The sequence below is a fragment of the Leptonychotes weddellii genome, chromosome 7, assembly GCF_054177405.1.
Source record: "Leptonychotes weddellii isolate Sample4059 chromosome 7, ASM5417740v2, whole genome shotgun sequence".
Lineage (NCBI taxonomy): Eukaryota > Metazoa > Chordata > Mammalia > Carnivora > Phocidae > Leptonychotes > Leptonychotes weddellii.
The window spans coordinates 90,056,049-90,068,833 of record NC_138375.1 but is presented as its reverse complement, the minus strand read 5'-3'; the positions used below and the strand labels follow the sequence as shown (position 1 = coordinate 90,068,833).

The 12,785-nt window shown below is 35.9% G+C and overlaps 1 protein-coding gene across 1 annotated transcript in view; it reads left to right on the top strand.

Moving 5' to 3' along the window:
- The window catches only part of POLK (DNA polymerase kappa), a 71,150-nt gene that overhangs the window by 34,338 nt on the left and 24,027 nt on the right, over positions 1-12,785 (top strand). Inside the window, exons 4-6 of the mRNA XM_081826714.1 lie at positions 1,874-2,026; positions 5,354-5,485; positions 8,644-8,797. Of these exons, the coding sequence (XP_081682840.1) occupies positions 1,874-2,026; positions 5,354-5,485; positions 8,644-8,797 (439 nt within the window). The remainder of the gene's footprint in view (positions 1-1,873; positions 2,027-5,353; positions 5,486-8,643; positions 8,798-12,785) is intronic.

Below are 12,785 nucleotides of genomic sequence, written 5' to 3'. Positions count from 1 at the left end.
CTGCATCCTCGCCAACATCTGTCATTTCCTGACTTGTTAATTTTAGCCATTCTGACTGGTGTGAGGTGGTATCTCATTGAGGTTTTGATTTGGATTTCCCTGATGCCGAGAGATGTTGAGCACTTTTTCATGTGTCTGTTGGCCATTTGGATGTCTTCTTTGGAAAAATGTCTGTTCATGTCTTCTGCCCATTTCTTGATTGGATTCTTTGTTCTTTGGGTGTTGAGTTTGATAAGTTCTTTGTAGATTTTGGATACTAGCCCTTTATCTGATATGTCATTTGCAAATATCTTCTCCCATTCTGTAGGTTGTCTTTTGGTTTTGTTGACTGTTTCCTTTGCTGTGCAAAAGCTTTTTGTCTTGGTGAAGTCAGGGTGATTATTTCTAAAAGAGAAGTTGTAGGCTTAACCTGCAGCTAGTGGGAAGCTAGTGTCACTATAATGCTTAGAAGGAAGTCCATGAAAAAAAAATTTTGCAGAATGGAAGCAAGGTTGAAGTCCAACAAGGAGAAAAAGGCAAATTATACCCCTGTAACTTTCCACTTTTGAAAAAACCTGCTATAGGGATCGCCACATGATAGAAATTGCTTTCATTCCAGAGCTCACCCAGCTCGCTTGCTTATATCTGGCTCTTTTCCCCTCAGTTTTTTCTTTTTTTTTTTTAAGATTTTATTTATTTATTTGACAGAGAGAGACACAGCGAGAGAGGGAACATAAGCAGGGGGAGTGGGAGAGGGAGAAGCAGGCTTCCCGCGGAGCAGGGAGCCCGATGTGGGGCTCGATCCCAGGACCCTGGGATCATGACCTGAGCCGAAGGCAGACGCTTAACGACTGAGCCACCCAGGCGCCCCTTCCCCTCAGTTTTTGATTGTTTTGCTGTGCAGCTATCCATTGATCCTTTAGTCATAGATTACATTCATTAAACTTGTACCATGTCCCAGCCACTCTTCCATGCTCTTTCTGTATTCCAGTATATTCAAAGTGATCATAGATCAAAATGGTCACACAGCCAGCCACCCTTGGCTGCAGGGAAAGCTGGGAAGCGTATTTAGCTTCTTCAGCCTCTATAGTAGAGGCCACAAAAAAGGAACACTTGGAAATGTGTTACATAAACCCTTTTCTTACTGCCCTACTTTGGTTATTTTTACTTCCTTTCATTTCCCTTTCTTCTTTCTTATCAATCCAATGCTTTCTCACTAGAGAAATAAAAAGTGCTTTAAAGATTAAGGTTCTTCACTGTTATATTTGACATACGTATTGAAGTTTCATGGCAGAATAAATTATAGCTTATATTTTCAATTTTGATTTGTATTGACTAACAGTTACCAAATTTTAGCTTTATAAAGGCATTTCTACAGAGCGAATGTTTACATTATGGTTGGTATATTCACTTGTACAATACTATTCAGCATAAACATAATATGCCAAAGAAGTATATAATCGTTCATTGTACATTTCCTTTTTTTTCTGTCTTAAGACATTAATGTTATGAGTCAAATGAGAGATGTTTATTTTACCTAACCTGAAGCTTTTTTTTTTTACAATAAGTTGGTCTTCAGATTTATAAAGCAGAAGAATCATTTGATACAATCAGTTGGAATAGTTCATTTATTCAGTAAATATTTATTATCTATCATGTGGTTGTAGTTATTGAGAGATTAAAGTGTTGGTAGGGCATGATATTTGAGATTTAACTGCCTGTCTTCATGAAAATAGAAGCAATTACCAGCCTTAATAAATAACAAGTATATATAGATAGGTGGGGTGGATGGACAGGCAAAGAGAGATACCTACTAAAAGTGAGATTAATGTGATGACTGGTGCCATTTCAATACCATGTTGACTCAAAATATGTTAACTTTTTAAAAATTAAGGTTGACAGATTTGCAATGGAATTAGAACAGAGCCGGGATCTGAACAATACTATAGTGCACATTGACATGGATGCTTTCTATGCGGCTGTAGAAATGAGGGACAGTCCAGAATTGAAGGATAAACCTATTGCTGTAGGATCAATGACTATGTTGGTAAGTAGGTAAAGATCAAAGACAAAAAGGAAATTTCATAACATATTCGAATAAGCCTTACTGGTTCATGAAGGGAGAAGCCTTTAGTAAGCTCTGCCAGTTTGCTGGGCATTTTCCTGTGTGCTTTATATATGTTCAATTACTGAATCCTTTCAACATCTCTTGCGGTACAAATTTTTATTTCCATTTGACAGACAAAAAACAAACTCAGAGAGGTGTTTAAAAACTTCCCTAAAGTTACAAATCTGGTGAATGGTAGAGTGGCATTGTATCTTTCTGTTGCAAGCTGTATTTTTCTTAAGTTACTGTTCCAGTAAAAGGGAATTGGAGAAGAAAGAAAAGGAAGTGTTACTCCAGAGCAGGTTTGCAAGCAGGCCAAATCTAGTCTTTTTTTGTAAATAAAATTTTATTGGAACAGTCACACCCATTCATTTGTTGTTGTATTAAAAGAGCAGAGTTGAGTAGCTGCAAGAGAGACCATATGATCTGCAAAGCCCAAAGTGACTACTATCTGGACCTTTACAGAAAAGGTTTGCCAACCTTAGGTCTAGGGTAATATATTTTATTATACTACTACTGTAATTAGTTTTTCTCATGCCTTGGAACCTTTGCTTTTCTGATTACCATGTTGCTCTACCTTATCACCACCCTAACCATACAAGGTAAAGATGACCAGGATTGCTATATGTGGCTAAAAATGTGTGGGGAATTAATAATGGCCCCTGGAATAGATGGATTTTGGTATTAAAAAACATGTAAGAGAAACAAGGAGAGTTCTTCCCTGTTCCTAACTCCTTCAAATGCTTTAGATAGCTATAAACCTAATTCCTACTGAGTTACTCTTTTATTATAATCTCTTTGTTTATCTTCTCTGCTCCCATAAGTATGCAGGCAACTAACAATCCAGGTTCCAAAACAATGTTTACCGAATGACTACTCCCCTTTCCTACAAATCATCAGCTGATATTTGAAAAAAATGTATTTAATTTTATTAAGAATATATATCACCATATATTTATATGAAATTATCTATGTGTGCATATGTATATATATTTTAAAGCTAAACCCACTGCTAGATCTGCAAAATATTTTCCTTCCTATGCATTATATCCTCCTAAAAATTATTTCCAAATTCAAAATGATTATTTGCCATATTTAAACAAAGATTACTCCTTTTGTATGCTCAACTAATAGACTTCATTTCTAATGAGATTTGAAGTATAATTGCTTTTGTTCTATTAAATTCATAAAAGTGTTTTTACAAATTAATGGTAGTGATGGTGCATGTTTGATTATTTCAGTCTATTACAGTTAGAATTCTTTTTTGAATAATTTGACGGATCTTCAGAATGTTCTAAGTTAGCACTCATAGTTGGAACATAGACCCTTAGCAGTTATTTTTTTTTTTTTTAAAGATTTTATTTATTTATTTGACAGAGACAGAGATAGCGAGAGCAGGAACACAAGCAGCGGGAGGGGGAGAGGGAGAAGCAGGCTTCCCCCCGAGGAGGGAGCCCGATGTGGGACTCGATCCCAGGACCCTGGGATCATGACCTGAGCCGAAGGCAGACACTTAACGACTGAGCCACCCAGGCGCCCGACCCTTAGCAGTTATTTATTGCTGCATAACAAACCCCTTTAAGTACTTAGTGGTTAACCATTTATTTGCTCATGATTCTGTAATTTGAGTAGAGTACAATGGGGATAACTTTACTCTACCTGGGGTTGGCTACAGTTATTTAGCTGGGGCTGAAGGATCCAAAATGGCTTTATTAACACACTTGGCCTTTCAGCCAAGGTGGCTGGAATGGCTTCCAGCCATTGAGCTTTCCCCTCTACACGTGGTACATCATCATTTAGCAATTTAACCCAAGACCTTTACATAGTTGCTGGATCCCCAAGGAAGCAAAGGCTGAAGTTACAGACTTCATAATGCCTAGGCTTCAAGACTCACATAATGTCACTCCCTCACATTCTTCTAGTCAAAACAAGTCATAGTGCAAGTCACTTGGCATGAGGGACTAGAACCTACCCTTGGATAGGAGGAACTATAAAGTATTGTGGCTGTGATTTACAATCTACCACAAATCTAGAAGATAAAGGAAGTCGTATCATAAATTTTGTTCCAGATTTACTACAGATCTAGCTTTCATATCCATTCCGTTAGACTTATTTATGTTTAAAACACTGATTTGTCTTTCTAATGCCATCTGCATTTTCTCTTCCAGAATACTGATCAAAGATTAGCATAGTTTTGAGTACTATCAAGATTTTTTTAAATGCCATTTGAAAGCCACTTATGGCAAATTGATACTATTATGAAGTAATCCCTTCATGTGATAGATTCTGTTTTACATTTCTTTGAATTTTCACTAGAGATTTCATTTGTGATTAAAAAAAACTTTTTTATAAATGGTACTGTGGTATCATCATCAACAGGATTTAAAAGTAATGTTCTCCTTCTTACTTTCATAAATTTTTAGTTCCATCTCCTACTGAAAATGTTTTCACCAAAAAGGATATTCAAGCCTTAAGAAATAAAACGTAGGGCGCCTGGGTGGCTCAGTTGGTTAAACGACTGCCTTCGGCTCAGGTCATGATCCTGGAATCCCGGGATCGAGTCCCACATCGGGCTCCCTGCTCGGCAGGGAGTCTGCTTCTCCCTCTGACCCTCCTCCCTCTCATGCTCTCTCTCTCTCATTCTCTCTCTCAAATAAATAAATAAAAATCTTTAAAAAAAAAAAAAGAAATAAAATGTAATTTTAAAAGCTCTTTTAAGCTTTCATCACTTCATTTTTTGAAATTTAATTTGGCTGACTATATAATAGAACCTTTGACTTTTGTTCTAAATGAAAAATTTCAAAACCTCAAATACTGCAAATTCCAAATCTATACTATTATACCATGCTGTTACTTTCTATACTGTTAGTTTCATTTAACATCCATACTATTTGTACTATAACATTACTTTATAACTATTATTTTCATGTAATATCACCCACTATCATCCAAACTTTGATATATACTATATTACAGGTATGCCTTAGAACCAATGAAGTTTAGTTATTGGAAATGTAAGAGAACCTTTTTATTAGTCTTGTTTATTACCTGGTATCACATAAATATGGAGACAGTAGTGAGAGAGAGGGTCATGCTATCACAATACCATGATAGGATAAAGTAAAAGCTTGATTCGAGACTGTGGCCTATAAAACAAATGTCCTTGACTTGAAAATGCCCATCAGTAATGTGTTTCTTATGAATGCATCGATCGGTATGTCCATTTAGGTTTGTATGTTTTTTCCCATGTGGTCTGTTTTCTTTCAGTCTACTTCGAATTATTATGCAAGGAGATTTGGTGTTCGCGCGGCCATGCCAGGATTTATTGCTAAAAGACTCTGCCCACAACTTATTATTGTGCCCCCAAACTTTGACAAATACCGAGCTGTGAGTACAGAGGTAAGTCTGATGAAGCACTCTTACTTACAGCCTTTCACTGATTTCCTGTCACCTACAAGTCCAAATGGCCTTAGCACATCAGAATTCAGCCTTCATTTATCCCTTTAAGTCTTACCTCCTACCACTTTTGATAACTGAGCTGAGTATACAGAATACACCCTTCTATTTCCCAGATCTTTGCTCTTCCACATATTTTTTCATCTGTTTAGAAACTCTTATCTACCTGGAAAACTTTGAATTGCCTAAATTATAATCTATATTAACCTTAGCTGTTTTTTTCTTAATGTGCAATATACATTTTTTTCTAGAATCACCTTATATTTATAATTTACATAATCTATTCATGTCATTAATTTCAACCTCTTTTGTGAATAGATTTTTTATCAAATGTTTTTAAACAGTAATGAAATTCCTTTATTTTGATTAACTGTTTTCCTTGCCCCACAGTCTAGTGAAGATGCTTATGAGCCTTTAATGTTCGAGAGACTGATAATCAAGAAAAAAAGGGAATCATCTTGCTTTGAAAAGGATCTCTGAAATATAAAGATTTGATTACTTAGCAAAATTGCCTGAACTGTCATATATGAAAAATTGCCATTTTCTCTATTTTTGATAACTGGACTATCGTTTAGCTAGTGCTAAAACTTAAATCATAAATTAAAATTTTAGAATACTACATCAGTTTCAGACTACTGTAGTAAAATGCATTGTGTTAAAGACTGCTGTCTGAATTGAAACCCTTAAAAAACTATGGCCTAAGCACTCACAACCATTTAGTCATGTAGATGATCTTTATATTCACTCCTCTTATTTGTATTCTACCTCATGTACTCTAGAAATGAAACCTCCCCAAATTGGAATGGTACACCACCCCAAATTTTTTTAAAAATTCTGTTTTTCATTCTTTCAATAACAGTCTGTGGCAGCAAGTGCTTTTTGCCTATCTCTGAAAAGGTGGTGGAGAAGGGGGAAGCACGTTCATGTGTGGTTACTGCTTGTCTTTTTTTTACCATATTCCTGATGAGAAAGACATAAAATGCTAACCATAAATATTACGGGCTTTCAATAAGTTTGAAAATCTTTCAGAGACCTTGTAAGAAAGAATTTTTTTGAGTCCTGCTTTAACTCAGTAAAACTTACGATAATATGATAATGAGAGCTAAATTGTTTTTAGTTCTCTTCTGTCTAGTTACTTACAGAAATTGGAGAAATCTTTCTCAAATTTGAGCAGGATGTAACTAGTTTATTTGCAGATAGCAAATGGGTTCTTACGTGTGAACGAACTACAGCACAAATTCACTGACTCTATTATTAGTATGTATGACTTGGTTTAAAAGTTTAAGGAAAGCCATTTTTATTTTATCCAAAAGAATGGAACAGCTTTAACTGTTGGAAGCCTAAGTGCTTGAATTTTACTGGAACATGTCTATTTTTGTTCTTCAAGCAGTATCCTATGAAAAGGAAGTTAGTGAGTACTCCATATCTCTAGGGAGTACTTCTCATTCAGAATAATCTTAGTTGGCTGCCAACTCCCGACTTTCCAGAGTTTCATTTTCACTAGAAAGATTCCATTTGAGTACATTATAAAACTGGTTTCTTCCAGAAGAACAAAGCTAATTAAGGTACTGTCTGAGTAAAGCTTGGCCAAATTTTATATCACCATTTTCTAAAATTACCTTTGACTCAGCTGTTCATAATTAAATTAAGCTAAAAAGCTTTATTTTATAAAACTTCAAAAAAGGTTTCCTCATGATACAGCAGACAGATTTTAAATACTAGATGGAAGGATAACATAATTCAACAAATACGTTTTTCACAAATATGTATATATTATTTTGGCAAACATTTCCTCCAATTTCAGTTAATACTTCAGTGGTTAAAAAAATTTATAGTTTCGGGGCGTCTGGGTGGCTCAGTTGGTTAAGCGACTGCCTTCGGCTCAGGTCATGATCCTGGAGTCCCTGGATCGAGTCCCACATCGGGCTCCCTGCTCGGCAGGGAGTCTGCTTCTCCCTCTGACCCTCCCCCCTCTCATGTGCTCTCTCTCTCATTCTCTCTCTCTCAAATAAATAAATAAAATCTTTAAAAAAAAATTTATAGTTTCATGTAATAAAACTATTTTTCATAAATGGCATTTCTGGAATCATATGGAAATTCTGATCTCTATTTATTTCAAGATGCAGCTCCAGACTTTTCCCATCATTTAATATAGTCACAGACTTCCACTATAGATTTTGTGATCTTTTCCATTCCAAATCTCGATAATTGAGCTTTGTTTCCTGAATGGATACATGCATTGGTGTATGTTTTGAGTGGAGTTTTATGTGCATATTATAATTAATTAAAATAAAACTACTTTCTAAAGCAACATAGTACTTTTATGTAAGATTATTCCTTTTAGGGGCACCTAGGTGGCTCAGTTGATTAAGCATCAAATTCTTGATTTCGGCTCAAGTCTTGATCTTAGGGTTGTGAGTTCAAGCACTGCTTTGGGCTGCATGCTGGGTGTGGAGACTACTTAAAAAAAAAGGATTACTCCTTTTTAAAATAAACAAAAAAGGTGAGGGGGAGCAGGATCCTATTGTTCCCACTTCTACTTTTGACCAGTTACTTAAAATTATGTTACTTAACCAGAATGATGTCTGAGATTTATTTGAATCATTCATTATATCTAGATAAAGGTGGCTGAATAGAGATTGTATCAAATGAAGCTCTTTCATGGTCTTCTGCCTTCCTGATCTATTTAAAAAAAAAATTTTTTTTTTTTTTTTTAGATTTTATTTATTTGGGAGAGAGAGACAGAGATAGTGAGAGAGAGAGAGCACAAGTGGGGAGGAGAGGGAGAAGCAGGCTCCCCACAGAGCAGGGAGCCCGACGCGGCACTCGATCCCAGGACCCGGGGATCATGACCTGAGCCGAAGGCAGACGCTTAACCGACTGAGCCACCCAGGCGCCCCTTCATGATCTATTTTAATGCAAAAGAGAATTTGGACAAACTTGTGCTAGGCAATAAATTATTTATTCCCTAAATCCATGAGCTATTGATTGCAGGATTTTTACTATAGTTGCAAAGTAAGAATATTAATGTTTCTTATCTGCTGTTATATTACAGGTTTTGCTATGGCAGCAAAATTTAAACCATTTTGTTCCTTTTGAAGGTTAAGGAAATACTTGCTGATTATGATCCCAATTTTATGGCCATGAGCCTTGATGAAGCCTACTTGAATATAACAAAGCACTTACAGGAAAGACAAAATTGGCCTGAGGACAAAAGGAAGTATTTCATCAAAACAGGGAACTCTCTAGAAAATGGTAAGCAATTTATTAGAATGACCAAACTAAAAAACAAACAAAAAGCCCTTTGAATTAACTCAATTAACTTATTAGCATGCATAGATGGTAGAACTAGATATACCTTTACTATGAAAAAGTATTAAAAATGAGAAATCAGAAACTTAAAGTATACCAGTGGAATTTCTAAATTAAATTTGTAACTTTTAAACCAAAGAGATTGGTTTAAATCATTTTTAAACAAATGAGATTGTTAAATTTCTAGAGTTTAAGAATGTGCAGAGCCCCTGAACACAGTAATTTCATAGCGGTTCTTTTCTGAAGATCTAATAAGAAAGGGTTGGATCGTGTTGAATCTGAGGAGGTTATCTATTTAAGGTGGCCTTTTGTTGTAGTTGTTAAAAGAAATTAGATTTTTTAAAAATTAGCCTCAAACATATCAAAGCATTGGGTGGGGTTTTTTCCCCTCGTTTTCAAAATTATCTATAATCTGGTTATACAGTGATTATAACTGTTTTCAACCTTGCCAAAATTAATGACTCCCAACTCTCTTCTTTGCCTTAGACCTTATTGTGATTCTTTTGTATACACTGATACAGAAGTTTCATGACCCTGAGGTTTTTTCCAATGATCCCTTTGTTACTTATACAAAATAATGTCAAAGAACATGTAGATATTACATATACTGCTTTCAACCCTCTGTCAGAGGTATGATTACTTCAAATAGCTGTCCTGGACCCCTGAGCAAAGTTCACCTGGATGAAAAGGTAGAAACAGAGGGTTTGCTCACAGCCCCCAGCTGTATTTCATGTGCACAACTCATTGACTTCGTCAGGTGGGGACAGCCAGTGGTGGGGAAACCTGTTTGTAACCTTCCCTGAGGCAAAAATGGTAGATCTTCGATGGCATAACATTCTAACTCTCATATTGTTTGGGGCTCACATCTTTGGAGCAAGTTTAGTGTGGACATCAAATCACAACTACACTATCTTATTTAGAACTCTAAGGAACAAGTCTCTCTCTTCAATAGAAACATTAAACAATAAACAAGCATCATTCCTGGACACAGAGGCTTAGAGCAAAAAATTTTCTGTAGTAAATCTTTATTGTTTGGGGGAAGATGCACACAAAGCCTGATGTCAGTTTGCTTTACATATCCATTTATTTCCTTACTTTTCACAAGAAAAGGTGGGGGAAACATTATATGGTTATATCAGAGCATCTCCCTGAGGACCTCCTATAACAATTATGTTCACAGTATGTTTAAAAAAATTACACTGGGACTAAGGTAAATATTTTCATTCTCTATTAATGTTCTTTTCATTTATTACACTATGTGCAAACTCTCTTGGAGGAAGTGAACTTTCAATCACTTACGTACTTTACTCTTCCTGTATTTCATATTTTTAAGCAATTTAAGTAGTTTTAACTTTTTTTTCTCATATATAAATCCCTGTGGGCTGGACTTTTCAGCATATCTGATTTCACATTATGCCATGGGAAGCTGTCAGCAGTGAGTTGGCACCATGGCAGGTGATTGATATATCTTCCTCCGAAGTCCAAGACATTTTTCTGCTGTTTGCCCCTTTTCTGAAAGGTGCAGTCTTTGGAAAAGTATTGCTAAATACTTTGTCTATAAACAAATAAAATAATTATTATTTTATGTTTATTCTGCTATATAAATCTGCATGGTGAGTGGGAGGCAATGTAAGAAACCAAAATACCATATACTTTTAGCACTCGCCATCCATATATTCCACATAAAGATGGGATGCTTTAATCCTAGTGTTTCAGATGATAAGAAACCTTAGTTTTGTACTCTGATCACCTCAGTTATGGGGATTATAAAGACTTTTTTTTTTTTTTCAGAAAGCAAATAAGAAACTACTTTAATATTAGTCGTATAGCCAGGCCGCACAGAGAAGTAGACAGATTGAATAATAGGTAACTGGGCCATTCAGTAGCTGCTCTAACAAGGACAGAACCTGAAGGCAGCATGCTTTGCTTCCTACTGTAGCGTTCCATCAGTGACCCACCTAAGGGTACTATGATGGACTCATGAGGTACAAAACATGGGATAACTCTGCAGGAGGGGCTTATGAATGTCACAGGTACCTTACTTGGTTTGTAATTTTTGTACAGCTCTCTTTACCTTGACTTTTACCCATCCAGATAGGGCAAAGGGGGCCAGGTAGATACCATTTCAACTGTGCCGCAGCCATAATGCTTTCTGAAATGCTCTGCATTTTACTGTTTCTTTAAAGATTTTATTTATTTATTTGACAGAGAGAGACACAGTGAGAGAGGGAACACAAGCAGGGGGAGTGGGAGAGGGAGAAGCAGGCTTCCCACCAAGCAGGGAGCCCGATGTGGGGCTCGATCCCAGGACCCTGGGATCACGACCTGAGCTGAAGGCAGACGCTTAATGACTGAGCCACCCAGGAGCCCTGATGCTCTGCATTTTAAAACCAGAATATGGAAAATGAAAGTAACTGAAGGACCTAAATAATAGCTAATATTAAGTTGGAAAATAAGGCTTATTTTGTATATGGCCTGGGAATTCAGATTTGGAAAACATTTGTCTGTAACTGAATTCATATTATGTGCTTTATAATTTGAAACTAATCTGGTGTTTGTCATATTATTTATATTATCTTTAGAAAACCCTCCTTAAAAGGCCTAGTTCATTTTTAAAATAATATGCATTTATATGTGTCTTGAAACTAGAAATTTAATTTTTGGCTCTGCATTTACCTCAATTTGGAAAACATTTATATGTAATAAAATTATGAAATGAGATCAGAAAGCTCTGTTGTTAATCTTAGTTTTTATAAATACATTAAATTGTATTTCTCTTCCATTAAGCCCAGAAAGTAATCGTTAATGGATTTGTTCATGAGGACATTTTTAATATTGGTACAGATTTAAATATATTTTACAGTCCATTTGTGAAAAATGGCAAATAAAATGAGGTAAAAACCAGATTACTATTTGTACTTTACTTTTCAATAGTAATATTAGGTTGTAGCCTACAGATAATATTATAGTTAATCTGATTAGACTTAAAGAATTTGTATATTTAGGGGCGCCTGGGTGGCTCAGGTGGTTGAGTGTCTGCCTTCGGCTCAGGTTCTGATCCCAGGGTCTTGGGATCGAGCCCCACATTGGGCTCCTGGCTCAGCGGGGAGCCTGCTTCTCCCTCTCCCTCTGCCTCTCCCCCTGCCCATGCTCTCTGTCTCTCTGTATCTCTGTGTCTCAAATGAATAAATAAAATCTTAAAAAAAAAAGAATTTGTATATTTAAAGAAGTGTAACTTCCAGAAGTAATTACTATTTATTTCAAAAGTGCCCTCAGTAAAAGTGATACTTTATACATAAGCAAGTCAAAATCAAAAAAGCATTTTTTCTTAAAGATTTTTTATTTATTTGACAGAGAGAGACACAGAGAGAGAGGGAACACAAGCAGGGGGAGTGGGAGAGAGAGAAGCAGGCTTCCCGCCGAGCAGGGAGCCCTATGCGGGACTCGATCCCAGGACCCTGGGATCATGACCTGAGCCGAAGGCAGACGCTTAACAACTGAGCCCCTAGGTGCCCCTAAAAAAGCATTTTTAAAAGAAGAAAAGTGAGAGTATTTTAATATCTGAGAAGTCTCTTCCATGAATGAAGAAAATTTAAGGTTTTTTCCCTCTAAAAACAAAACTTATTTCTCAGGCCTAATTATTCCTGATTGCTTAATGCCTTTTTCTCATTCCTAAATTCTAATTTAATGGGTAAAGGAAAAAAAAGCTTTCTTTCTTTTTTTTTAAAGAAAAAAGTAATGTGACTCTGGGCCCAATTCTAGGTTTCAATTAATTTAGGTAAGATAACACAAATTCATGATTTTTACATAAGATGTTTCCTCTTCAAATGTATACTACGGAAGTAGATAATATTCTTTTTAAGAAAAACTTAGAATCAGTATTTTCTTTGGTAAACAAAGAAATATAAATAACATTTCTGATCTTGGCTCT